Source organism: Hyaena hyaena, unplaced genomic scaffold (assembly GCF_003009895.1).
Source record: "Hyaena hyaena isolate Hyena2069 unplaced genomic scaffold, ASM300989v1 scaffold_396, whole genome shotgun sequence".
Classification (NCBI taxonomy): domain Eukaryota; kingdom Metazoa; phylum Chordata; class Mammalia; order Carnivora; family Hyaenidae; genus Hyaena; species Hyaena hyaena.
Window position 1 is genome coordinate 286911 of NW_024081027.1, and position 25876 is coordinate 312786.

Here is a 25876-nt window from a genome sequence, read left to right on the forward strand (position 1 = left end):
CTGACACTTCAACACCGTGTGTTGTGCCTGCCTGCCCAGTGGCCCCACCGGGGAGGCACAGGTGAGGCTGGGGGACAAGTTAGAAAAGGAAAAAAGCAACTTTGGAGGCGGCCCCGAACGATCCTCTATCCCAGGAGTCTTGGATCCTAACAGCCTGGCAAGCTTTTATTAGGCACTTACTGTGTGCTGCACATCCTGGCCGAGAAGAGAGCAATGGAATCGGTCTTGAACTTGTTCCCCTTCCCGCCGGGACTCCACCTGCAACACCTCTCCCAGCCTCTCATCCAACAGCCCAGGAGCTAAGCACCTATTGAGCGCCAATATTTGCATTCACATTCAACAGATGCGCAAAAGGAGGCTCAGAGAAGCCAAGCAACTTGCCAGGGACACACAGCGGTTAAGCAGGAGTCGGGAGGCTCCTGGCTCTATCGCTCCAGCACACCCCCCCCCCCATTAACCTTCAAACCCTCCCGGGGATCATCAGCCTTCCATTCTTCAGGTCCACAGTTTTGCTGAAGCATCCATGTAGTCACAGGGTCCTAGGACCAGAGGACACGGTTGCTTCCTGTAAGAGGTCTCTTGCTCCCTAGGGCTGAGGGTGCAACCCTGATGGGGGTCCGCAGAAGCCCAGGGACCAGGCGTGCCCGTCCCACCTGGTTCCCCCCAGCAGCTTCCTGACTCCCAGTTCACACTCTGGCGCCCTCTGCCAGCCCTGGGCCGCCCCAGAGAAGCTGGGGTGCTGTTGCATCTGCACACAACTCCCCCCACCCCCGGGGGAGCGGGAGATGACCCCCAGTGCTAACCTGGGCTTTGCCGAAGCCGCCTCCCCGTCCTGTACACACGGACAAGATGTAAGGAGGTCACAACCCTCTGGGGTCTCTGGGCTGGAGGCCAGCCACTCACAGGGACGCGTCACCATGGGCCAGGACGAGAAAGGCGCCGCATTTGAAACCTCTGTCACCAAATGCTGGGCTGGAGGAAAGTCACTTAGGGTGTGCTCGGGGAGGGGCAGAGGGGACAGCTGAGGCGCGTCTGCCCCAGCAGCAGAAGGGAAACTGAGGCCAGCCCTCAGACCATCACTCTGAGATCAAGAGTGATATTCCCAACGGCAGGCCCCAAAGCTGGGGAGGTGAAATGGGAGACCCTTCGGTGCCCTGCGCTGGAATGGGGCCCGGGGGCTGGCAGCGGAAGGGAGGAATCTTCAGGGCCCTGGAGAGGGAGGGTGGGAGGCCTGTGCTGCATTTGCTGGGCGGGGTTTGGGTTTTTGTTTTACCTCTTCTTCCCAGCTTTATGGAAATACAATTGATGCACAACACAGTGTAAGTGTAAGGCACACACTACGTGGATCCGGTGCACAGAGGCGCCAGTCCGTTAGCCACACCTGCACCACGCGGCACAGTTAGCATTTCTTTGAAGATCTGCTCTCTTAGCAACTTCCAAGTATGTAAAACCGCATCGTTAACTATATTCACCACGGCGCACGTTAGATCCAAAGAATTTACTCTCTAACTGGTTTTGGTGCCCTCTGACCAACATCTCCCCGTTTCCCCCACCCCATAACCCCTGGTAATCACCATTATTTTTTAAAAAAATTTTTAAGTTTATTTATTTTGAGAGAGAGCACATGCAGGGGAGGAACAGGGAGAGAGAGAGAACCCCAAGCAGGCTCTGCAAGGTCAGCGCAGAGCCCGATGCGGGGCTCGAACCCAAGAACCGGGAGATCATGCCCTGAGCGGGAATCAAGAGTCGAACGTTCAACCGACTGAGTCACCCAGGTGCCCCTGGGGACCACCATTCTTATGTCTGTTTCCTCGAGTTTGATTTTTTTTAGATTCCACACATAAGTGACAAGACACATTGCTGGTCTTTCCCTCCCTGCCCTGCCTGGCAGAGTTTAAGCCAATATTCGCTCCAGACACAGGAGGAATCCCAGGGAAGCACGACATGGTCATACGGTGCCCTGAAATTCTCTTCCTCACCCACTCCACCCCCCCACTGCCCGGCCCCTATTTATCCCCCCGATCTGCCCTTAACTGTGGCTTCCCCCACTACAGGGCACCCTCCCTGACCCCCTCAGTGGGAGAGGAGGGGTGCTGTCAATTTCACCTGCCCTGGGGGAAGAGTCATCTCAATATTTAAGGGGACACCAACTTCACAGCTGGAAAACACTTAGCAGAGGGGCTAGAGACTGGGGGCTCTGGCCCCTGGGAGAGGGGTCCCTCCACCCTCAGCTCAACGATCCCAGGGCCACCCTGCCTTCTTTTCTGGTTCTACCACCTGTAGCTGAGCAACCTTGAGCAAGTTACTCAGCCTCTCTGAGCCTCGGTTTTCAGATTTGGGAAATGGGGATGCTAACGGTGCCTACCTCGCGGGGCTGATGTGAAGTTAAAACAGACCGCAAAGCTAGCGCTCCAGCATCATATCACAGCCTCGCGACCGTTGTCCCCAGTACCCGCACGGCGACCAGATTCCTGCAGGCCCTCTTGTGGCGGCGCTGAGTACTGCAGCCTGCCCGAGCACTCGAGATCGCTCTGCATTCTAAAGGTTTACTAAGTCAGCAAAAAAAAAAGAAGAAGAAGAAGAAGAAAAACATTTTTGGAGTCAGTCCAAGCTGGTTTAAGCCAAAAGAGAATGCACTTGGCCCTATGAGCTTCGCTCCTAGAACGCCTTCACCCCCGGAGCCTCCTTCTTAACATGCAAACCAGAAATATCAATGCCACCTGCACCGGGAGCCTCTTGCTGGCTCCCTATTTATTCCGATCCTGAGCAGCACCCGTGTGGTGACCCTGTTCTAGGCACTGCGGATACCACTGTGGACCTCACGGATGAACTCCTCTTCCCTCAGAGCTGACGTCCTGGTTAAGGAGAGAGAATCAATGAAAACACGAAAAATGTATTCTGCAACATCAGGTGTTGACTCAGGAATGAAATAAACCAGGGAAAGGGGAGACAAGGTGTGTGGATGTCATCTTGAAGTGGGGGGAGGGGCCGGCCTCACTGTGGGGTGATATTTGAGATGAAACTTCCGCAACAAGGTGGAGGGGCCGTGGCAACATCAGGCGGGAAGAGGCAGGACAGTGACCTCAGTGGGGGATGCCATGTGGTTGTTCTGGACGGTGTCCCCGGTGCCTGGACCAGCACCCCAGTGCTCAGTGAGTGCTCAAAAGTCTGTTTCCCTGGATTCCCCGCAAAAGCCTGGACAAGCCCAGCCCCCCAATCAATCCTGGAGACCAGGAGACGGGGATGTGGGAGCGGCTGAGGGCCAAGTCACGCGCTCTAGAGAGGGGGACCCCAAGGGGCATCTGGGGTGGCAGCATGGGAGAGAGGAGGCATGGACGCAGAAGAGCCAGTTTCAGAGAATCATTAGAAGAGGTTTACGGCTAGTGAGGGGCAGAGCCTCCAAGCTCCTGGCTCAAAGCAGCCTTGAAACCCCCGGTGCTGTGTGGCGGCCACCCAGCCCAGACTAAGGACTGTGGCTGAGTGGCTGCACCAGCCCCTGGGCTGAAGGTGAGAGCTTTCAGCATGAGAGCAAAACTGACGAGGCCAAGGTGGCCACCTCTCTGAGGGACAAAGGAGTAAAATGGAAGAAGGCAGCTCAGGGTGGACTCCCAGCGCGTCCCTGGGTAGCACGGGGACCGAAGGCAGAGACCAGAGCTGGCTTACTTGGACTTGTTCCTTGGCTGGGGGGGGGGGGGGGGGCGAGGGTAGCAAACGCAAGGGTGGGCTGTCCCTCGGGTCTGGCCTGGGGTGAGAATGGGGTGGAGGTGGAGCCGGCCGCAATCTCCAATCTCACAGGAGCTCCGGGAAGAGTCTGGAATTTACAGAGTATCTGCTGTATGCGCAAGCCCTGACCTAACTACCAGCCCAAATTCAGAACAAAAGAAACAAACGTTTGCTGTAGAATGAACCCCTCTCCCAGCCGCCTCTAAGGTTGCCGTCAGCCATCCCGCAGGGACCAGGAAACAGAGACTCAGAGAGGGCAAGGGCAAGGGCAAACCAGGCCAGGCTCTGCCTAGTTCCCTGGGGTCAGGCCTGGAAAATGACTTGAACGGAGAGACTGGGGGTCACTGCCCTGCCACCTCCAGCAGCACTAGCCCCTGGCCAGGCACCCAAAGGCCTGTGGGGCGGCCGTGTGCGGTTTCACCCCTGCTCTGACTGTGCAAGTCAGCCCCGTTCTTGTGCCACAACTCACTGGGCCCCTGCCCTCGTGAAACGTCCCCCTCCTGCTCCCTGATCTCAGTTTTTTCTTCTGTGAAATGGAACCAGCCAGCTTCGGGCAGGTCAAGCCCCCAGAGGGGAGCTCTTGGGAGGGCAGGGGCTGGCTGACATTTATGCGGCCGCCCTGGGCACCGTGCCTGGCACACGGGTGGTGCCCAATAAATGCTTGTTTGAGCAGGACTAGCCCTCAATAAATAACAGCTGTTGTCGATGCTGGCGGTGCCGGCGAGAGAGTGGGCTCTCCCCTCCCCCACCCCTCCGCCCGGCTCCCCATTCCTTCCCCTTTCGCCCCACACGAAGGTGCCTCCTCCTCCATCCCCCACCTCCTCCCGCCGCTTTCCATTCAGTCTCCCCTCCCTGCACCACCCGTTCTGCTCTCCCTGCTTTCCCCCTTACCCCTACCCAATTCTTCCTCCCTCCCCTCCCCCACCCGCCTCTCTCCCCTCCCCCACGGGCCACCTTACTCTCCCCGCCCCCACCCCAGCCCCTCTCCCCGCCCGCCGTTTCCCAGCCCCCCACCACCACCCCCCAAGGCGAGGCCGGTCCGGGCGGGGCCGCCCGAGCTCCCGGGTCCCTGGCTCGGGTCCAGCCCGCGGCCCAGGCCGGGCGGCGGCGGCGGCGGCGGGCGGGCGGGGTTCTGGCCTCGCGCGGTTTGGGGGTTTTTTATAACCCTGGCAGGCGGCTCAGGAAGTGCCTTCCCCGCGCCCCCTCCCCCGGCCACGCCGCCGCGCTCGCTCCCTCCCTTCCTGCGCAGGGCGGCGAGACGGCGGCGGAGACGGCGGACGGAGGCCCGGGCGGGCGGGCGGCCGCAGGTAAAGGCGCGGGCCCCGGAGGGCGCCCGGGGGGAGGGGGCCGGGGCGCGGCGGCGTGGGGTGACCTTGCGTGTCCGCGTCGGGGGGGGGGACGGCTGCGGGCCCGGGTCGGCTGGACCGTCCAGCCCCCGGGGCTTGTGTCGGTGTCCGGCGTCCCCAAGTGTGTGCGATCCTGAGGTCGTACGGGGCGCCTGTCTGGGTTTGTCGGCGGGGTGTGTGTGTGTGTGTGTGTGTGTCGGGGTGCGTGTGGGCATCCACGTATGTGTGAATGCGGTGAGTCTGCATGTGTGTGTCTGCGTGAAAACGTCTCAGAGTGTCTGGGTGTGTTGAAGTTGCGTGTCCATCGTAGGGGTTTTGTGCGTGTGCAAAGGTGTGCGTGTGAGCCGTGGTGTGCGCATAGTTACATGTCTGCTGTGGATGTAAATGTCCGGTGAGTGTGCGCGTGTCTCCGTGCTGTGTCCGGGTGTGTCTGAGTGTAACAAGTGTGTAAATGCCTGAACGGGAGCGCACTTGGTGTGAATGTCAAGTTTCGTGGGACGCCATGAGTCTGTCCCTTGTCTGGTGTGAGTGTGTGAACGAGGGTGTGCGTGTATGTGTGCGTAGGCCCGAGTGTGTGTGTGTCTCCGGGTTGTCTTGTGTGGGCGTGTGAATGAGTGTGGACGTGAGTGTGCACATAGGTCTGGGGAGTGTGTAGCTGTGTGCCTGGGGCGCCTGCCTCTGGACGGGAGTGTGTGCTGAGCATGTCGGTGTGCGTTGGGATGGGAGTCCTTTGTGGGTCCGCGGTGTCCCGTGTTGGTCCCCGGCGGCGCAGGTGTGGTCACCCTGGAGTGTGCGCGTCGCTTGCCAGTGTGTGTTTGTGTGTCTGGGTGTGGGGGCGGCACCTCCCACTTCCCCTGAGTCGGTCACCGAGGCCACAGCCGTCTGTCTCCCGGCGTCTCCGGCCCCTCGGGCTCAGGGCCTTTAATTAGTGGCTGGCGGAGGGGGACCCGCCGGGGCGCCGGCCCCCTCCTCCCGCAGGCCTCGGGCGGGCCTTTGTCTGCTCTCCCGGCGGCCAGATGTGCAGCGCCAGGAGGAGGCCTGGGCCCGGGCGGCCTCGGCCCGGGCCCCCACGGAGCGGCCGGGGCTCCCCGGGCACGGCACCCGCCGAGGTCCGGGCGTGGAGCGGCGGCTCCTTCCCGGATCACTGGGATGGGATGGAGCCTCCGCTGTTTCCGGGCCGCTTCCGCGCGGCATTTCCTCCTCCAGCGCTGGCACCGGCCCCGCGCCGGCCGCCTCCCTCCCGCCTTCTGGAAGGAGGGGCCGGGAGGAATGGCCAGGCCTGGGCACGCGCCCGTGTGCGTGCGCGCGCGCGCACACACACACACAGCCGCACGGGCACACACATGGCCACACACGGGGTCACATGGGCACACACCCCACGCACAGCCCCATACGTACACGCAGTCCCCTCACACGGTCTCACACACACACAGTTGTGCACACATCACAGTCCGGCGCGGGCCCTGGAATGCCCTAACCTCCGGGGCACGGGCATCACTTTCTCCCCCAGACCCACTGACCTGTTCCTGGCAGCCCCAGTGGCCCGGGCAGGTCACACCTCCCCACACCGCCCTGCGGGCTGGGCCACTGCCCCAGATGCTCTTCCCTGCCCTGGCAGAGGACACCTGCCAACCTTCCGTCCAGACCCCTCCCCTCTGCATCCCCCATCCTCACCCGCCTATGCTGGGTCCCCCACGCCCCACCAGAGCCAGAAGCGGAGGGAGGCTGTGAGGTCTTTGGGAGGAGGGGCAGCCCAGGGGACAGTGGTGAGGACTTCAGGGGTGGGCAGCAGGAGAGACTCAAAGACGCTGCAGCCAAGACCAGAGCCACAGAGCCAGGGCGCAAGATTCTGCACCAGGCCTGGCAGTGCAGGAAAGACAGAGGGACAGGATTGGGGGAAGGGGGTCCACCGTCACTTGTGATCAGAATGCTGCCACCTTGGCATGATGGGGGGGGGATAAGGCAGGAGGGGGAGGTCAGGGCAACTCAACCAGGAAGGGGTTTAATCAGAGCTGGTTTGGGTCTCCAGGATGGGCTAGGGGACAGGAAGCAAGAGATGGGGACGGGGGGTGGGGGCCTTTGTTGGGGGACCGGGAACTGAAGGATGATCAGATACTCCAAGAGGAGGTTCACCAGAGTTAGGGAGAAGGGCAGATTATTCTCAGCCACCCCTGAACTTCTGACCCAGCCCAGCCCCTCCTCACTGCCCCCTCCCTGTCCAGGCACCAGAGAAGACACACTGAGGCCCAGAGGGGCTCACCCACAGGTGTCCGACACCAGGCCACCGACTGGAGCCCCCAAAAGGTACAAACAAACGAGGGGTGATCCCCCGCCCAGCTCAAGGCAGCAGGAGGGTACAGAGAGTGTCTTGGAGTGAGCTCCCCATTCCTGGAGGGGTCCAAGCAGAAGCGGTAATGTCAACTTCCAAGTCTGCATCTTGTTGAAAATCTGGCTCCCTCCCTCCTGTGCTGACCTGCCCTGTTTGGGGATCGACTCTCAGACTTGGCCAGGCTGCAAAGAAAACAAGACAGTGTGTGATTAAGGGGGAAACTGCAGAGAGGAGGAGGAGGAGGAGGAGGAGGAGGAGGGTGGAGACGGGAGTGGGGAGGAGGGTTTGGCACAGGGTAGTGGCCCAAAGCAGTGTCTGTGTGCAGCAGGCTGGCCTGGGGCTGATGCCAGAGAAACTGAGACCTGCCAGCCAGGCCTAGAGCTTCTAGAAAGAAGAATCTGAAAGGCAACGGAGCAGAACCAGGGGTCAGGGCAGAAGTACAGGGTTAGAAGAGAGGTCACAGGGACAGAGGCCACCTGCAGCGGTTCCGGGCCCAGTGACAGGGTAGATAGTGCTACCCATGGCAGGGGATCTAATAGTAAGGCCTAGGTCAGACGGGGTGAGGAGGGAGAGCCAAGCACTGGCCTCCGCTTTAATCTGGGCTGAAAATGCCCACTGACCGACACAGCCGAGTCCCATGCCAGCCTCCCTACTGCTCTGCACCCTCCCCCTCAGCCACTCTGCCCAGCCACACCGGCCTTTGTGGTCCTGGATCCACACCCAGCTCTTCCCGGCCCCAGGGCCTTTGAGCCTGCTGGTCCTCCATCCCGGGCACCTTCTCCTGTCTCTTCACTGAATGAGTTTCCGCTCACCCCCCACACCCCTGCATCTGAGCTTCCCCGTTATTACTTCTAGAGAACTTGTCGCAACCTGAACTCCTCTCATTCAGTCACTCCCAGGAGACCGAGCCCCATGGTGGGCAAGGACGGTGTCTGTATCATGCACAGTCCTTACCTAGGGAAGGAATCCTCAGGATTATTGTGGAAGTGAAACGAAATGGTGTGAAAACGCTCAGGCCGGTAGCTGGCACCTCATAGGTGCTCTTGTTTTCTTGCTCACAAACACTGTCTTGTTTTCTTTGCTCACAAAGTTGAAATCCCTGTGTATCCTAATAGTACAGGGAGGAAGGGGAGGGTGGGGACAGGGGGACTTCTGAATGAGGAGATGTCTTGGACGTCACTGGGGCCGGGAGTGAGGGGCCTAGGCACTGGATACACTGGGCAGCAGGACCAAGCACCCACCCACCACCTGACCCACCTCCTCCCTCCTAGGAGCCCGGTGATGCTCCCCAGGCTGTGAACAGGGGAGGTGGTGCTGTGGGGGCTGCTGGCAGCCGGGGCTGGAGAGAGACATGTGGACACGTGGCCCCTATGGCTCCCGCCGGCCAGATCCTCCGCTGGGTCCTCACCCTGGGGCTGGGCCTCACGTTCGAAGTCCTACATGCCTTCCGCTCTCAAGGTAGGGGCAGCCCAGGGGCGGAAGTGGGGAGGGAAGAAGGAGCTGAGGAAGGGTCGGCGGGGCCGGGATGGCATTCGTTGCGGGGAGGGCCCTGTAGCCAAGCAGCCAAGACACGGGTCATTCTCAGGGCTCACCCAGAGCCTCTGACCCTCACCCACAGATGAGTTCCTGTCCAGTCTGGAGAGCTACGAGATCGCCTTCCCCACTCGAGTGGACCATAATGGGGCACTGCTGGCCTTCTCGCCCCCACCCCACCGGAGGCAGCGTCGGGGCACAGGGCCAGCTGCAGAGTCCCGCCTCTTCTACAAGGTGGCTGCACCCAGCACCCACTTCCTGCTGAACCTGACCCGCAGCCCCCGCCTCCTAGCAGGGCACGTCTCCGTGGAGTACTGGACACGGGAGGGCCTGGCCTGGCAGAGGGCTGCCCGGCCCCACTGTCTCTACGCCGGCCACTTGCAGGGCCAGGCTGGCAGTTCCCGTGTGGCCATCAGCACCTGCGGGGGCCTGGTGAGCGGAGGGTCCTGGGAAGCAGGGAGAAATGCCCACACGTTTGGGAGTTTGGAAAAACACTCCTACATAGAGGTCAGAGAGGAATCATGGTGGATATTTTGAAAGCACTTTGAGCTCATCAGAAGGATTAGTTACTTTTTTTTAGGATGCAGCCAAAGCCGAACTTAGAGGAAAACGTATAGCCTTAGGGATAGGGCTGAAAATTAATAAACTGAACATCCACCTCAAGAAGTTGGAAAAGGAATAGCAACAGAACCCCAGTAAGATAGAGGAATGAAATCATAAAGACAGAGAAAGGGTCCCAGGGGTCCTGGGAGCAAGATCTGATCCAAGCACTCTGCACACTACCCAACCCCTAGCATGGCCTCATTGTGGCGGAGGAAGAAGAATACTTGATCGAGCCCCTGCAAGTTGGGCCCAAAGGAGCCCATGGCCCAGAGGAGAGTGGCCCCCATGTGGTGTACAAGCGCTCCTCTCTGCGTCACCCCCACCTGGACACAGCCTGTGGAGTGAGAGGTATACCTGTCTTTCTGGGGATGAGCAGAGGGACTGGACTTCTTTGCCTTAAGGCAGAGGTAGGCAGGAGCATCTCTCCCTGCAGAAGGTCAGCAGGTAGCTCTGTGTGGGGAGGACTGGCAGCCAGCCAGGCAGCGGGACAGTAGGGCAGAGAAACAGCCCCTCCACCACTGCCCTAGTCCGATGGCCCAGCAGTGAGCCACACAGGCAGCTGGACAGCCAGACAGGTGCTCAGGTGTAAAACCCTCCATCCCCAGGATTCCTGTGTGATCAGATGGTCAAGCGACTGGGTAGTTGCAGATACTTGAGCCACTTCGCGGCAGAAACACCATTCGGAAGGTCCAGTGTACGGCCAGACTTTCAGGAGGACGGTTCTAGATCAGACGGTCAGGGAACAGGAAAGTAAGAAAGCTGCATGAGATAGAAATCTACCAGGGCAATTGGACAGCTAGAAAGCCAGGTTGCCGTGGGGACAAAGGCAGAGCCCTGGGACGTTAAATGAGGTACACAGTCTGACAGTCTGCAAGTAGGACACTGACACAGTGGGTCATACACACAGAAAAGTGGGTGGTGTCACCGCCTGACGGTCCGGGAGACAGGCGGGCTGGTTCGGTTGGGCAGGAAGACCACCGGGCAGGTGGGCTGTTCTCCAGTTTGGCGGTGGGGCAGACACTTCTTTGTAGAACCGGACATCTGGGTCACGGACCCACGGTGGGACTAGACCTTGTACCAGAACACCCAGGAACCAAAGAATGAGGGGTCTGACGGCCCATTGGGCAGATGAGCCATCAGACAGGTAGGTGGACAGTCAGGGCAGGCAGCAGAATGACAAGAAGTCGTCCATCCAGACGAGAAGCCGTGGAAGGGGCGGCCGTGGTGGCTGCGTACCCTGAAGCCGCCACCTGCCAGGCCGCTGGGGAATGAGACGGAGCGCGGCCAGCCAGGCCTGAAGCGCTCGGTCAGCCGAGAGCGCTACGTGGAGACGCTGGTGGTGGCAGACAAGATGATGGTGGCCTACCACGGGCGCCGGGATGTGGAGCAGTACGTGCTGGCCATCATGAACATTGTAAGTGCCTCCCCCTCCCTGGGGGTGGAGCCCGGGCACCTGGAGCCTGCCTCCAGAGGTCAGGAAACGGGGTCTCACCATCCCAGCCACTAGCCCTGACCTGAGGCCCGGGAACCAGAATGGAGGGGACACAGGGGGAAAGGAGGCCCACATGAGGAAGGACTGGGAAGAAACGGCCGCGCTCTGTGGCTGGGAGCATGGACTCGGCAGGCTGTGCGCCCTTGGACAAGTTACTTCACCCCTGTGCCTTGGTTTACCCATCTGTAAAATGGGGCTGGTAATAGTCCCCGCTTCACAAGGGTAAGGTGGTTGCAGTGAATCGATAAAGCATTTAGAACAGCGCTCAGCTCGCAGCAGGTGCCGAGTAAGTGTCTGCTGTATAAAATAAGGACACAGGGCGCCTGGGTGGCTCAGTTGGCTAAGCATCTGACTTCGGTTCAGGTCATGATCTCATAGTTTGTGAGTTCAAGTCCCACACTGGGTTCGAGTCCTGTGCTTTGGGTGAAACACGAGCCCCGGGTGAGCCCCGCTTCTCTCTCTCTTCCTCTCTTCTCTCTCTGCCCCTGCTCACTTCGTCCTCTCTCTCAAAGTAAAATAAAACAAGGACACCGATTGCACATCCCTGTCAAGGTCGTACCTGTCAAGGTCAGCTGCACACACATGGGCCCGCACCTGTATGCACGCAGAACTGTCCTGTGGGCACCTGCCTATAACTTCACACAGGTGCCCTCGCTGACCCACACTCAGATATACCCGCTGCCCACACCAGATCTCAGTCCAGCCCCTGGGTCTCCCTGAGCCTCTGTTTCCACCTTTGTACAATACTATTATCATGGCATCTACCACAGAGGTTAAGAGGTGGGGGAGAGGGTCGGGGGCAGGGAGAGCAGCCGGAGGGAGCATTTGGCACTTGGTTGGAGCCTGCCACATGGCACTGCTGTTTCCCTGAAGCAAAAGGGAGGAGAAAAGGTTCAGCAGAAGGACAGAGGGCCCAGTGTGTTGACATGACCTCGTGTGTGATGCCCCTGCGTATTGCCCTGGCCCCGCTTCCCTCCATTGGGCTTTTAAAGTTGTCTAAAACCTGCCAGGGTTTCTGGGGGTTTCTACATGGGACAGGGATGCCCCAGGCTCCAAGATCACTGCACCATGCGGCCTCCATCGTCTGTGCCCATTCCCCCGGAGCACCCCCTCCCCTCCCTGGCCACTGTCTCCACAGCTTCATGCCCCCTACCCCTTCCAACCTGCTTGTGGTGCTGCTCAGATCGGTCCCTTTAGACGGTGGTGGGATGCGGCCGAGTGTGCAGGGCTGCCTGAGGGCGGGCACGGATGAGCCAAATGGGGGCGAGTCAGAAAGAAACTACTGGCAAGCGACCATGCTTTGGAGGCAGGCTTACCCAGAACTGAATCCCACCCGGGGCACCTACTGTGTGTCCTGGCCTCCCTGCATGTCAGTTTGCCCCTCTGTAAAACGGGAATGATCGCAGCACCGGCCGGTGTGAAGAGGTACCCAGCACGCTTAGCCTGACTCCCAAGCGCGCGGTGACGAAGGACAGCTATTGTCACTGTTGTGTCTTCTGTCTTCTGCTCCGAGCCTCTCTTAAGACTCGGTCTCTCTTGTTTCTTGGAGGCCAGGTTGCCAAACTTTTCCAGGACTCGAGTCTGGGAAACATCGTTAACATCCTGGTGACACGCCTCATCCTGCTCACGGAGGACCAGGTGCGTGGGCGCCCCCCCCCCCAGCCCTGCACACCAGCGCCACCTGCCCTCCCAGTGCGGCTGGCACCCACGCGCTCCCCTCTGTGTGCCCGCAGCCCACCCTGGAGATCACCCACCACGCCGGGAAGTCCCTGGACAGCTTCTGTAAGTGGCAGAAATCCATCGTGAGCCGCAGCGGCCATGGCAACGCCATCCCGGAGAACGGTGTGGCCAACCATGACACAGCAGTGCTCATCACGCGGTGAGGGCCGGGGAGGCTCCAGGCCGGGCCGAGGCACCAGTGGTCCCCGGGGCCGCCTGGCTCCAAGCAGGGGCCGCTTCTGCTGGGAGATGGGAGAGGCTGGAACGCTCCGGCTACTCCAGTGGGGCGTGAGGGGGCGGAAGGGGCTGCTGGGAGCCTGAGAGCAGAGAGAAGGTCAGGGCCAGTGGGGCCAGTTGGGCACAGACGCACCCGTTCACTCACTGTCTCATTCCTGCGGGCAGTCAGTCAGTCACTCATGCACCCCCGGCCTCCCCAAGGTCATCTGGGGGCAGAGCAAGGGGTGAGGGGTGAGTGGCAGATGGAAGTGAGCCGCGCCCCCACCCCCTGCCCCTCCCCCCTGCTCACGTTGGCAGCAGCAGGGCTCAGGGCTGTGGCCCAGCCCCTCACCACCAGCTCATCCTTCCTCTGCAGCTACGACATCTGCATCTATAAGAACAAGCCCTGCGGGACACTAGGTACTTACACCCTGTGGGTTTGCAGGCGCCTGTGAAGCCAGCGGACTGGGGACCCTGGCCCTGGTGGGGGTGGGGGGACCCGGCAGGGCGCACGGACCAGCCAGCACCAGCCTGAGCCCAGCCATGTGCCACGTACCCGTGTCGCAGGCCTGGCGCCCGTGGGCGGGATGTGCGAGCGGGAGCGGAGCTGCAGTATCAACGAGGACATCGGCCTGGCCACCGCCTTCACCATCGCCCACGAGATTGGACACACGTGAGGCCGGAGGGGGCGGGGGAGGGGGGGACACAGCAGCGGGAGGCCGGGAGGCCGGGCGCGTTCCCAGGGCGCCCGCAGAGCCCACGCTGCTCCCCCAGGTTTGGCATGAACCACGACGGCGTGGGGAACAGCTGCGGGGCGCGGGGCCAGGACCCGGCAAAGCTCATGGCCGCCCACATCACCATGAAGACCAACCCTTTCGTGTGGTCGTCCTGCAGCCGCGACTACATCACCAGCTTCCTGGAGTGAGGACGCCGTGCCCGCCCCGCGCCCCGCCTGCCCACACTCAGGGGAAGGGTCCGGATGCCAGAGCTGCCTCCGAGGGCCCCTCCCCCAGAACCTACGCCCCGCTGGGCTCCCCCAGCTTTCGGCCTGCAGCCCCCTAAGGTGACAGCTGCTTTCTTCTCACCACAGCTCAGGCCTGGGGCTGTGTCTGAACAACCGGCCCCCCAGACAGGACTTCGTGTACCCGACAGTAGCGCCCGGCCAGGCCTACGACGCAGATGAGCAGTGTCGCTTCCAACATGGAGTCAAATCGCGTCAGTGTAAATACGGGGTAGAGAGAGCCTTCCTGCTTTCCTTCCTGGGAGGGGAGGGGCCGCAGGGGGTGGGAGAGCCGGGAGGGGGGTGAGCCCCCGTGGGGGCTGGGGGAAAAGAGGTGCACAGGTGTACAAAGGTCCCAAGCACTCAGAGGTGGAGAATGGGACCAGATTTGGGGGTGGGGGCTGGGCCAGGGAGAGCTCGGTCATTACCTTCTGTCCGTCCTATCAGGCCTCCTGTGGCTTTAGCAGAGCTAAGGTCCCAAGCCCCCTAACTGGGCAGGTTTCAACCAAACATCCAGACTGGGTGGGAACCGTTCCCTGGGGGGTGGACCGTCTTCCCCACATGGCAGAGAACCAGACAGAGCCTTCCAACCACACCCTGTCTTCACTCCCCACACCCCCCACCAACTGGCTCACATGACCCGTGGCTGGATGAGCTCTGAGCCGCCTGACTGACCCCATCACTCGCTGTGAGGTTTAGATTGACCTCCCAAAGCCCCGCCCTGTGGTAGACCAGCAAGCTGGGGATTCCCCCCCAGGTGCCCCCAAGAAACTGAAGGCCTGCTAGCTTCCTCTAGACTCCAAAGGTCAGAGTTTGGATGGCCACGTCCAAGCTAAGGCCGTGTTCACCCAACACATGAACAGGCAGCGGGTAAAGTGTCCTCACTTCATTCCAGTATAAGAGGAGGAGATAGGCCCTGGAAGATTTTCTAGCTAATCCACTCTTGCCCCACCCCCACCCCCAACTTGGCTGTTGACGACAGCACCCTTAATGAATTTCTAAAGAATCTGGAAGCTATCCTAGGCCATCTGCTGTACCCCAGGTGTCCCAACAATGATGGACAGTGCCTGACACTCCCTGAGCGCTCACTATGTGCTAAGCATGTGATGTGTATCATCTCATTTAAACTGTTGGCGATCCTGTTATTCCCACAAGACAGATTGAAGGGACTGAGGCATAGGGAGGGTGCCTTGCCCAAAGTCACAGTTCCGGAGCATGTCAGAGCCAAGATTCGAGTCCAGGTCTCTCTGTGACTCTAAATGTCACACGGAGGGAGGGGAGGGGAGGAAGTGCCAGAAAACGGAGCTTGATCGGGTGCTGCCTGTATGCTGAATTGATTCTTCCTTTTATTTTTCCAAGGATCATCTTCCCGGCGCCCCTGGCAAAGGGGGAAAGTATTGACTACATGTCACTTGGCTAACATGTGTACAGAGCTGGGCCTTGAGCCTAGTCCAGAGATAGCTGTGGTCCTTGTTACACAACATCAGGGAGTTTATGCAATCCCTCTATCTGCCCCGTCACATGCCTTTTAGGTAGGCAAGGCCTGTGCTGTAGATGAGGAAACTGAAGCCCAAAGAGGGGCATGTGCTGCAAGTCAGGGGCGGAGCTGAAGTCTCCCAGAGTGCGCACCCGCCCAGCTCCTGCATGTGCACCACAGCGCCTCCTTGTGGACAGGAGGAAAAACAGGACTGGAATAGCTCGCTCTCTTTAAGAGGGGTCCCAAGGGGGGCCCGGGGCATGTGATCTTTTTTTACAAACGGCCAGAAGGACACAAGCCAAGTGAAGCCAGAAAACCAGACTGAGATTTTAGCTGTGATGTGTGCCCTGAGGGGGCAGAAGGCAGGGACTCTGGAGGACGTTTGAGGGAGCAGATTTGAGAAAAACCTTCTGAACTTCTCATACGTGTGCGGGTGTCTCAGAGGCTGACCCGGACAAGGGCCGCTCCCGTAGCTCTTGACTGGTCCAATGCCAAATCTCCAAAACTCGAAAGCATTAGGTTCAGAGAGGAAATTCCACATAAATGTTAAAAAGGATACCAGAGGATTTCCACTTCTTGGGTGTTGGGGAGGGAAGACCCCGGGAGGTGGGGCAGGATGTAGGCTAGAGGGTCAGAGACTTGGCACGCTCGAACCCACTGGGGTTTGTCCAGGGATATTAACCTAAAGGGTCAGAGTGACTTCCTGGGACTTGCCCAGCCCAAGCAGGATTCAGACGCAAAGGTGGGCAGATTTTTCAGTGGGGGAAGTAAAGGAATGCCCCACCCAGATCCAGCCTGGCCTTTCCCCTTGCCCCGTCCTCCAGCAGCCCACAGATTAAAAGCTTTGGGAGTTTCCCCAGTGTGGGTGGGGGCCGCAAGGAGGATCACCAGCTGGAAAAACTCCGAGATGAGGCCTTTGACCTGGGCCATCTCCCGGGCCTGAGTTTTCAGAATTGCTGTTTACCCAAGGGCTGCTTCACCCATCCCGAAAAGGAATGCAGAATCATCATCATTCCTCAGCCGGTCCCAAGTTTCCTTCTGGAAACTCAGGAGGCACCAGAGTGAATCGGTCACAGGCTGGTCCATCAAAGGTCTGGGTTAAACCCAGGCTGCCCCTTAGAAGCTGTGCGGTCCCTAGCAAGTGACTCTACCTGTCTGGGCCTTGGTTTTTTCTCAGTGAAACGGGTAGTAACGCGTAAGGGAGTTTGTGGCACACACGGACGTTGGATAAGTGCGGCTCGCAAGGCAGAGGAGGCCTCAGGCCATGCCGCACGAGAGGATTCAAGAAGGCTCCTTGAGACCCAGCAAAGGGGCGCCGGGGCCCCACTGCTAGGCGGCCGGGAGCGGGTCGCCGCGTCGCCGCCTGGCGGGCGGGCTGCCAGAGGGAGGAGGGCGGGGGGCGAGCCTGAGCGGGCGCCTTGGCCCGCAGGAGGTCTGCAGCGAGCTGTGGTGTCTGAGCAAGAGCAACCGGTGCATCACCAACAGCATTCCAGCCGCCGAGGGCACGCTGTGCCAGACGCACACCATCGACAAGGGGGTGAGCGAGGCCGCAGCCGCCCGCCGGGCCCCGCCCCCTGCCCGAGCCCCGCCCACCGCGCCGCAGTGTGTTTTCCTTCGTCTCTGGCCCCGCCCACTGCCCGCAGGCCCCGCCCCGTCTCCAGCCACTTAGGTCCCAAGGTAGTTTCACCTCCTGCTGGCGGCCGTCTGCTTGGGCCACGCCCCTGCATTGCCCCCGTCCGGGTCCTCAGACCCCGCTTCCACCCTCGCCCCTTCCGGCTCAAGCCAGGGGTGCTGAGACCCCCGGCTGGGGGGAGGGGCGGGGCAGGAAGCAGCGCCGAGACCCCGGGAGTCCGGCTCACCCCTGCGCATCCCTCTCCTCCCCGCAGTGGTGCTACAAGAGAGTGTGCGTCCCCTTCGGGTCGCGGCCGGAGGGCGTGGACGGGGCCTGGGGCCCGTGGACCCCGTGGGGCGACTGCAGCCGGACGTGCGGCGGCGGCGTGTCCTCCTCCAGCCGTCACTGCGACAGCCCTAGGTCAGCCCCTAGGACCTTTCGTAAAGAGGTTGGGGCGGGCCCCGCCCTCTGTCTCCCCCAGCCCGACATCTCCTCTGCCCCTCTCCCCCCTTCCAGGCCAACAATCGGGGGCAAGTACTGCCTGGGCGAGAGACGGCGGCACCGCTCCTGCAACACCGACGTGAGTTTCCCCAGGCCGGGTACCCGCGGCCCCTCGCACACTCGGAAAACAGGCATAAGTCAGCTTCCGACGAGCCTCCGCGGGCCGCCTGCCGTCTCTTCGGGACCCTGCAGGCCAGGCCAGCCCTGCCCTGCCCTGCCCTGCCTACCCCTGCCCCCGGGCCCCGGTGCCCACCAGACCCAGCTCTCCCCCCTCCACAAGCGTCTGGCTCCTTCCATTCGTCAGCAGATGAGTCTCCCACCTTGAAGTTGCTTGACCCCCACAACCTCCTCCAGCTATGGCGAGCCTCGCCCCTCCCTTTGAAGCCCAAACTCCCCGAGCTGCCCCGCCCCTCGCGCTGAGCTCCCTGTCACCACGCCCAGTGGCCACATTTGGTCCTCAGCTTGCACGCCCTTCTAACCAGATGCCTCGGCCCGTCCCAACCTCCTGCCTTGCCTGCAGCACCCGTGCCCTGTGCTCTCAGCCCCCCCTCCCCCCGGCTACACCTGGGTCGTCCTCTGCTGCGGCCCCTTTGTGAAACGCTGGGGTTCCCCATGGCTGGTTAGGGCTCCGGGCTTTACACACCCAGTAAGCACAGGGCTTACTGCTGGGGGGAGGGGGGTGCTCAGAGCTCAGGGAAAGCTTTGGAGTGACAGGGGTGGCCTTCCCAGCCCCACCTGGAGGGACTCCCGTCTCCAGAGTCCACAAGGACACCCCGCCCCCTTATTCTTGCTCCTTCCTAGGCCTGCCCTCCCAAGAAAGGTCTCATGGTCCGAAACCAGAAGGCCAGCCATCCCCCCCAGCTGGCCCCAAGCTCTAATGAGTCACCTGCTCCATCTCAGATGTACCTGTCCCTCCAGCTCCACTGCCTAGACCTAGCTCAGGCCACTGACCAGTCTCACCTGGCCCTCCACAGCCTCACCCCTCCAACCCATCCCTGCCCTGAGCGTCTGTCTGTCCTCTGGCCTTGAGCCTGTGCCCTAACTCCATTCCCCAACACCTGGCCTCCCTCCCTCTCCCCTCTCTGGCCCCCAGGACTGCCCCCCAGGCTCTCAGGACTTCAGGGAAATGCAGTGCTCTGAATTTGACAGCGTCCCCTTCCGTGGCAAATTCTACACGTGGAAGACCTACCGAGGAGGTGAGTGAGGAACTCAGGAGGCCGGGGGGTGGGGGTGGGGGCAGTGGAGGGCCGCAGCAGGTGGATACAGCATCCTGGGGGCTGCCCTGGCACCCCCTTCACCCAAGGGGCCCAAGAGCCCGGGATGTGGCTCAACAGGTCCGCCACTGGATGCTGGGAACCCCAGCTCTCTCTGCCCAACCTGCCCATCCTTGTTGGGTCTGGGGTCTGTCGTATGCCTCACCTCCCCCAGGGAGCAAGCAGGGAGTGCCGGGTGGCCTGGCCCCCGGGTCTGACGGGGCCGTGCCCCCCCCCAGGGGGCGTGAAGGCCTGCTCGCTCACATGCCTGGCCGAAGGCTTCAACTTCTACACCGAGAGGGCGGCAGCCGTGGTGGACGGGACGCCCTGCCGCCCGGACACGGTGGACATTTGTGTCAGCGGCGAGTGCAAGGTGGAGGGGACTCCCAGAGAGAGGGCAAGGGAATGGAGGGGCGGAGGCAGGGAGGCGGGGCTCACTGACACCCCCACCTCCCCAGCACGTGGGCTGTGACCGGGTCCTGGGCTCCGACCTGAGGGAGGACAAGTGCCGGGTGTGCGGCGGTGACGGCAGTGCCTGCGAAACCATCGAGGGGGTCTTCAGCCCGGCTTCACCTGCAACCGGTGAGAGACCTCCGTTCCCTCTCCCTCCCACACTTCGCGATGGAGGGGGGAAGGGGGCCAGCACTGGCTCCACCGCAGTCACGCGGGGCCCAGTGGGGACCCCAAAATGTCCCCGGGGGCAGAGCAATGGCCCAGACCAGGATCAGGGACTAGCTTGGGCTCTGGTGCCTAAACCTTGGCAATTAGCGTGCAGAGAGGTCAGTGACCGAAACCCTTCCCCTCCCCCACCCTGGCGGCCTGGGGCAGGGGCTGGGGCAGGGGCCTGGGGGACGCTGTGCTAAAGGAGAAGGCTAACTAGGGGAAGGATATCTGCAGGCTATGGTGAACTTGACTGTGCCTCCCAACCTTGGGCTGAAGAAGAGAGAGACCCCAGGGAGGAGGGGGGAAGGGGAGGGAGGGCGTCTGGAAGCAAACACACTGTGAGGCCCCAGTGTAGGGTGCAGGGGACAGGGAGGGGCCCAGGTTGTAAGTGGTAGAGCCCACTGCAAACCTAACTCCAGCTGCTAAAGTCACCGTGTCATCATGTGGGTCGGGGCGTCTACAGTGCCCTCTTCTTTCTGCCCAAACCCAGCCCTGCTGCATACTTGGGGGAGGTAGGGGGTGGATCAGACCATTTTGGTGGTCAGAGAGGCGGGAAAGTTTGGGTTGGAACCCCAGCCCAGCCACTTCCTAGCAGCCAAACCTGGGTGAGTTGCCTGCCTTCTCTGAGACTCAGTCTTGTCATCTGTAAACTGGGTGTGATGATACATCTACCTCACAGGACCGGGGCTGGGGGTGCCCTGGAAGGTCCCTGTGAGTACTTAGCACAGGAATAGTTAGCCGTTATCATCAAGGGCCAGGAATGGGGGAGTTAGGCAGGTGTGGGGGAAGGGCCAAGTAGGCAACATCTCAGCTCCACTGTCCAGGGTACGAGGAAGTCGTCTGGATCCCCAAAGGCTCCGTCCACATCTTCATCCAGGACCTGAACCTCTCCCTCAGTCACCTGGGTGAGCCGGAGGTGCAGGGATGCAGCCTGGGGGTCAGCAGGGGGTCAGTGTGGCTGGGGTTCTGACCCCTGTGCTGTCCCCCTAGCCCTGAAGGGGGACCAGGAGTCCCTGCTGCTGGAGGGGCTGCCCGGGACCCCCCAGCCGCACCGCCTGCCCCTGGCCGGGACCACCTTTCAGCTGCGACAGGGGCCGGATCAGACACAGAGCCTGGAAGCCCTGGGACCTATAAACGCGTCTCTCATCGTCATGGTAACAATGGGGTGGGGCGGGAGCAAGGTGCCGGAAGACGCTCGCCTCCCTGGGGACTAGAGCCCGTCTTCCACTGACGGCCCCTCCCCCGCCGCAGGTGCTGGCCCGGACGGAGCTGGCTGCCCTGCGCTACCGCTTCAACGCGCCCATCGCCCGAGACGCGCTGCCCCCCTACTCCTGGCACTACGCCCCCTGGACCAAGTGCTCCGCCCAGTGTGCCGGCGGTGAGGTCGGGGTGGGCTCGGGGGCGGGCCCTGGGCGCGGGGGCTGGCCCCTTCAGGCGGCGGCAGGGCTGAGCGGGTCTCTCGCCCGCCCCCAGGCAGCCAGGTGCAGGCCGTGGAGTGCCGCAGCCAGCTGGACAGCTCGGCCGTGGCCCCCCACCACTGCAGCGCACACAGCAAGCTGCCCAAGCGGCAGCGCGCCTGCAACACGGAGCCCTGCCCACCCGAGTGAGTGCCCGCCAGGGTGCCGGGCAGGGTGGCAAGGGCGGGAGGGGCGGGGCTCCTCAGATCAGAGGAGCGCGTGCTCCCAGGCCTGGGGGGCGGTGCTCCCGAGGGTGGGGTCGGAGCCGTGATGCTCCTTGGGCAGGTCCAGGTAATTCTCTCCCGCGGGGTGATGCACGTCGCCAGGCACAGGGTGGGTGCAGGGCGAGGATTTTACCGGCGCGGGATAATATTCCAAGCAGCGGGCACCCCCGCGCGGGTTTCCAGAAAGATGCGGGTTGCTGGGGGGGGGGGGGGGGGCTGCGACGCACGCTCTCTCAGGCCCGCCCCCTCCCCGCAGCTGGGTGGTAGGGAACTGGTCGCGCTGCAGCCGCAGCTGTGATGCGGGCGTGCGCAGCCGCTCCGTCGTGTGCCAGCGCCGAGTGTCAGCCGCCGAGGAGAAGGCGCTGGACGACAGCGCGTGCCCGCAGCCGCGCCCACCCGTCCTGGAAGCCTGCCAGGGCCCCGCCTGCCCGCCCGAGTGGGCCGCCCTGGACTGGTCAGAGGTCAGCCGCCCCTGCCCGCCCGCGCCCACCCCGCTAGCCGTGCGGCGGGAGGTGGGGACTGGGGTGCCCGCCGAGGCGCCTCTGCGCAGTCACGAGTGCGGGGCCTAGACCGCCCCCTCCAGACCGGGCCGAGGTTAGCTGAACCCCCCTGGCCTCCCTCCGGACCACCATCCCCCCAACCCCTGGGCGGGCGGCGACTGCAGCGCCCGGGAGCACGAAACCCCCTCTCCGACTGCAGTGTACCCCCAGCTGCGGGCCGGGCCTCCGCCACCGCGTCGTCCTATGCAAGAGCTCAGACCACCGCGCCACGCTGCCCCCCGCGCACTGCCCGCCCGCGGCCAAGCCGCCGGCCACCATGCGTTGCAACTTGCGCCGCTGCCCCCCCGCTCGCTGGGTGGCAGGCGAGTGGGGCGAGGTAGGCCGGCGCCCTCGGGGGGCGGGGGGCGGGGGCAGGGGACGCCCCGGGCTGGCGCGGCCGAGGCTCAGCGGCGACTCCCCGCAGTGCTCCGCACAGTGCGGCCTCGGGCAGCAGCAGCGGGCGGTGCGCTGCTCCAGCCACACCGGCCAGCCGTCCCGCGAGTGCGCAGAGGCCCTGCGGCCCCCCGCCACGCAGCAGTGCGAAGCCAAGTGCGACAGCGCGCCCCCCGGGGACGGCCCCGAAGGTATGTGGGGCGGGAGGCCCAGGGGCACGAGAGGGCCCGCGCAGAGGAAGCCACAGGAGAGCGCAGGCGTCCTGACCTTTGGCCTGGAGCTTCTCCAGCCACCGAAATGCCCTTTTCTGGCCCCTCCAGGGCATCCTTCGGCACCTCTCCCTGCACTACGTGCCTCGCTCTTTAGACACCTGCTCCTTCTGGGCACCCACACTCGAGTCATTCCTCCAGCCACCTCCGTAGCCTTCACCTTGTTGATCGCCACTTGTCCCATTAGATGCTTAATTTTTTTTTCTTTGAGCCAGAATCTCTCAACCTCGGGCACTACTGATGTTTGGGGCCAGATAATTCCAGGGGGGACACCCCATGCATTGTGGATATTCAGCAACATTCCTGACTTGTATCTGCTGGATACCAATAGCGCTTCTGCAGCCCACACCATGGTGACAACCAGAAATGTCTCCAGATATGGCCAAATGTCCTCTGGGGCGGGGGCGGGGGGGAGCAAAATAGCATTCCCTTGAGAAACACTGCTTTAAATATGTCCCTTTTTTCCCTGCCTAAGTATTTTCCATACAGAGCAATAGATCACTTCCTCCAGGCACCAGAACCAAACTGGATTGCGCTTCCTTCTCTGTGCCTTGGTTTTCTAATCTGTCAAGGGTGGTCGATACTAGATTCACCTGGGAGCGGGGAGGTGCTGCATGAGGGAGATGGAATAAAACAAGCCACGTGCAGTCCGTTGTTAAGCACCAGGACCTACTATGCATCACTGACCAAGTGGGAGCTCACGTCATTGTCACGGCGGATTACCACGAACACAAAATACACAAATACCCTGGAAAGAAGGGACTCCTCTGGAGTTCAGAGTCCTCAGTCTGTTACAAAGGGAAACGTGGAAAGATGGCAGCCCCCGTTGGATCAAGAGGATAACTGAAAGGGAATACGCCCAGACCCGGCACACTCTCTTTCAAAATCCTCCAACAGCCTAATGACATATTTACAAACCCCGCTTTGAGTTTCATAGTTATAAACTCCCTTTGAGAGGGGACAAAACCGAGGCACAGAGAAGCCAGGAAGCTCTGTGCGGGCTGCAGACGCGCCCCTGCAGAAGGGGCGCTGAGATCTGATCCCTCCCTTCCCCGCTCCCACCCTGACCCCGTTCTCCTGCCCCCTCCAGAGTGCAAGGATGTGAACAAGGTCGCCTACTGCCCCCTGGTGCTCAAATTTCAGTTCTGCAGCAGAGCCTACTTCCGCCAGATGTGCTGCAAAACCTGCCAGGGCCGCTAGGGGGCGCGCGGGCCCCGGAGCCACAGCTGGGCGCCGGCTGGAGGGGACCTTGCCTGCAGCTGGCCAGCCTGAAGGAGCCCGAGGGGGCGGGAGCTGGGTGAGACGAAACCGGAAGTTATTTATTGGGAACCCCTGCAGGGTCCCTGGCTGGTGGTTGGAGAGGGGTTGGCCACCCCCAGGGCCCCTCCTCATCCCTTCTCCCAGTTCATAGTTGAGACCCCCTCCAGGGTGAGCTTGAGGAAGGAACAACTGTTCGCCCTAGCGCCCTTTTCACCCACCCCTAGGGAGCCCCCAATACTGCCCCCCCTTTGACCGGAATATGTACTGTGAAGAGTGGGGGCTGCGGAGGGGGTCTGCCGGTGTCATGCCCCCAGCACTGCCCAATCCCTCCAGTCTGAGCTGGGGGGAGAGAGGGGGGTCTATGTCTGCTATAGGGGAGGGGGATTAGCAGCGCCTCTCCGACACCCTCCCCCTGACCAGACCAGCTACAGGGGTGAGGCAGAGCTGGCAAGATCCACCCCAACCTCTGCCCTGCCTGCCCCAGGGGGACCCCGACGTCCAGGCGCCCCCATCATGGTGCTACAGGCCCTGCCCTGGGGCCCACACACCCCTCGCCAGGAAGCCCTCCATCAATAAAGTTCTGTCTTGTGTAGATCTCCGAGCGTCAGTGTGTCTGTTCGCGTTCCGTCCCCGCCACCGGATGGAAGCGGCCGCGGCCCCTCGCAGGTGGTCCCCATCCGTCCAAAGGGGCAATTTACCAGCACAGACCAGAGCCCAGTGATTTGAAAGCTTCTCGAGGAGGCGCTCAGAGCTCCCCGGCCTGGCACCTGCCATCCCGGCCGCCACACCCCCAGGCCCTGGGCTCGCTCCCGCCCTCCGCGAAGTTCCTCCGTCTTCCCATCCCAGGGCTTCTGCTAGACCCGCTTCCTCTCCCAGGAGCTCCCTCCCCTTCCCTCTTCGGCCGGTTAGCTCCGACTCACCCTTCGGCCTCGGCCCAAGCGTCACCTCCTTGCAGAAGCCCCGTCTGAAGCCTCCAGCAAGGAGAAGGTCCACCTGCCTGCTCGTTCGCAGGTGTCCCGAGGCACCGGTGAGGTGAGCGAGCGCCCAGCCGGCGCGGGAGATTCCGGGAGAAACGCGCTCCTCCCAGACGAGGCCGCTAGGGGGCGCTGCGTCTTGCCGACCGCTGGGCGGGATGCCGTGTGCGGCCAGGAGCGCAGGCTCCCAGGGTCGCCTCGACCTCCTCCTCCCGGCTGTGGGGACCGGGAGGTGACAGCCGCTCCGAACTGCCACTTCCTAAAGGTCAAGAGGGGACCCAGACGAGGCCGGCTGGTCTCCCTCGGTGCCAACACCTGATGGATCCTGCGTGTGCCAGGACCGGGGGCGAGAGCGCGCGCCCCCATTTTATAAGAAAGTGGGGAGCCCCCGAAGCAGCAGAGCCGGGGGTTGTTAAGTCCAGAGGCTGAGACCCTCACAGCTGCCCGTGGCTCCTGGTAATCGGCGCCCGTCGTGACACGGACACACATGCCCCCCCCACCCCCCCTTTCTGGAGGAGAGAGCGGCAGGCGCAGCCTGGGAGCCGGAGTTTGCTCGCGGATGCCGAACCGGCGCACGTCTGAGGTGGTTTTGCAGAGGCCGAGCCTCCCGAAAGGTCCCTGAGCCCCCCTTGGAGGAGAGGCAGTCTTGCGGCCAGCTCGCTGTCCTCGGAGCTGGAGAAAGGGCCTTCCGGGGCCCCGCCAGCTGCTGCCACCCTCCACCTCTCCCTCCAGGCCGAGCCCCAAACAGCCCTCCCTCGGCCGCTGGAGCTTTCTCCCCGCCCCAGGGCCCGGCGTCCCTCCTCCCGCGGAGCAGAGGCCCCTCCCGCCAAAGGAAGTGGGAGGGGGGCTGTTGTAAGAGGAACTAGGGCTAGGAGTCGGTGCGGGAGCGGGAGCAGGGCCATGCCCGAGCCGCCCCCCAGAACGCCCTGAGCCTGGACCCCTGCCACCACCCATTCGGGCGCTCCCCAGGGGCCTGACGCACCTTCGCCATGGTAAGTCCTTCGAGGCTGGGCCGTGAGATGCAGGGGTGGGGGCACCCCCCCAGGTGGAGGTGACCCAGGGCCACCACCATCAGAAGGTGGGGCCAGAGGGAGGGGCGCAGAGGACCCTCTGCGGGTCCCTCACTGCAGCTCAGGTGCCCCAGGCATCCTTCACCAGGGACCAAGCTCACATCGGGTGATGCCCAGATGCCAAACCGGTGATAGGGGACCAAGGATGGAGCAGTAACAAAGGACAAAGGATGGCTCCGAGGGGCCACACAGTATCTGCAGGGGACAAGGACATACCCCTTCG

The 25876-nt window shown here is 62.3% G+C and overlaps 2 protein-coding genes across 6 annotated transcripts in view; both read left to right on the forward strand.

The window, feature by feature from the left end:
* The first annotated feature begins 7304 nt into the window (after positions 1-7304).
* On the forward strand, positions 7305-24201 carry ADAMTS10 (ADAM metallopeptidase with thrombospondin type 1 motif 10). 2 transcript variants are annotated; one of them, XM_039251596.1, is made up of 25 exons: positions 7305-7373; positions 8670-8856; positions 9017-9363; positions 9726-9882; positions 10731-10948; positions 12581-12664; positions 12760-12905; positions 13338-13381; positions 13529-13634; positions 13736-13882; positions 14052-14193; positions 16868-16975; positions 17325-17470; positions 17567-17630; positions 18645-18747; positions 19044-19177; positions 19263-19386; positions 20292-20372; positions 20458-20621; positions 20719-20845; positions 20941-21070; positions 21405-21609; positions 21848-22024; positions 22112-22271; positions 23440-24201. In XM_039251596.1, the coding sequence occupies exons 2-25, from the start codon at positions 8769-8771 to the stop codon at positions 23547-23549; spliced, it is 3312 nt and encodes a 1103-aa protein (XP_039107527.1). In that variant the 5' UTR covers positions 7305-7373; positions 8670-8768; the 3' UTR covers positions 23550-24201. The 2 variants fall into 2 exon arrangements, with proteins under 2 accessions (XP_039107527.1, XP_039107528.1); XM_039251597.1 differs by lacking the exons at positions 21848-22024; positions 22112-22271; positions 23440-24201 and having other exon boundaries at positions 20719-20850; positions 21405-21486.
* Positions 24202-25443: 1242 nt separating this feature from the next.
* MYO1F (myosin IF) overlaps positions 25444-25876 on the forward strand; it is a 31771-nt gene continuing 31338 nt past the window's right edge. For all 4 annotated transcript variants that reach the window (XM_039251572.1, XM_039251574.1, XM_039251573.1 and 1 more), the window contains exon 1: positions 25444-25575. In XM_039251572.1, coding sequence (XP_039107503.1) covers positions 25573-25575 — 3 coding nt within the window. In that variant the 5' untranslated portion in view covers positions 25444-25572. The remainder of the gene's footprint in view (positions 25576-25876) is intronic.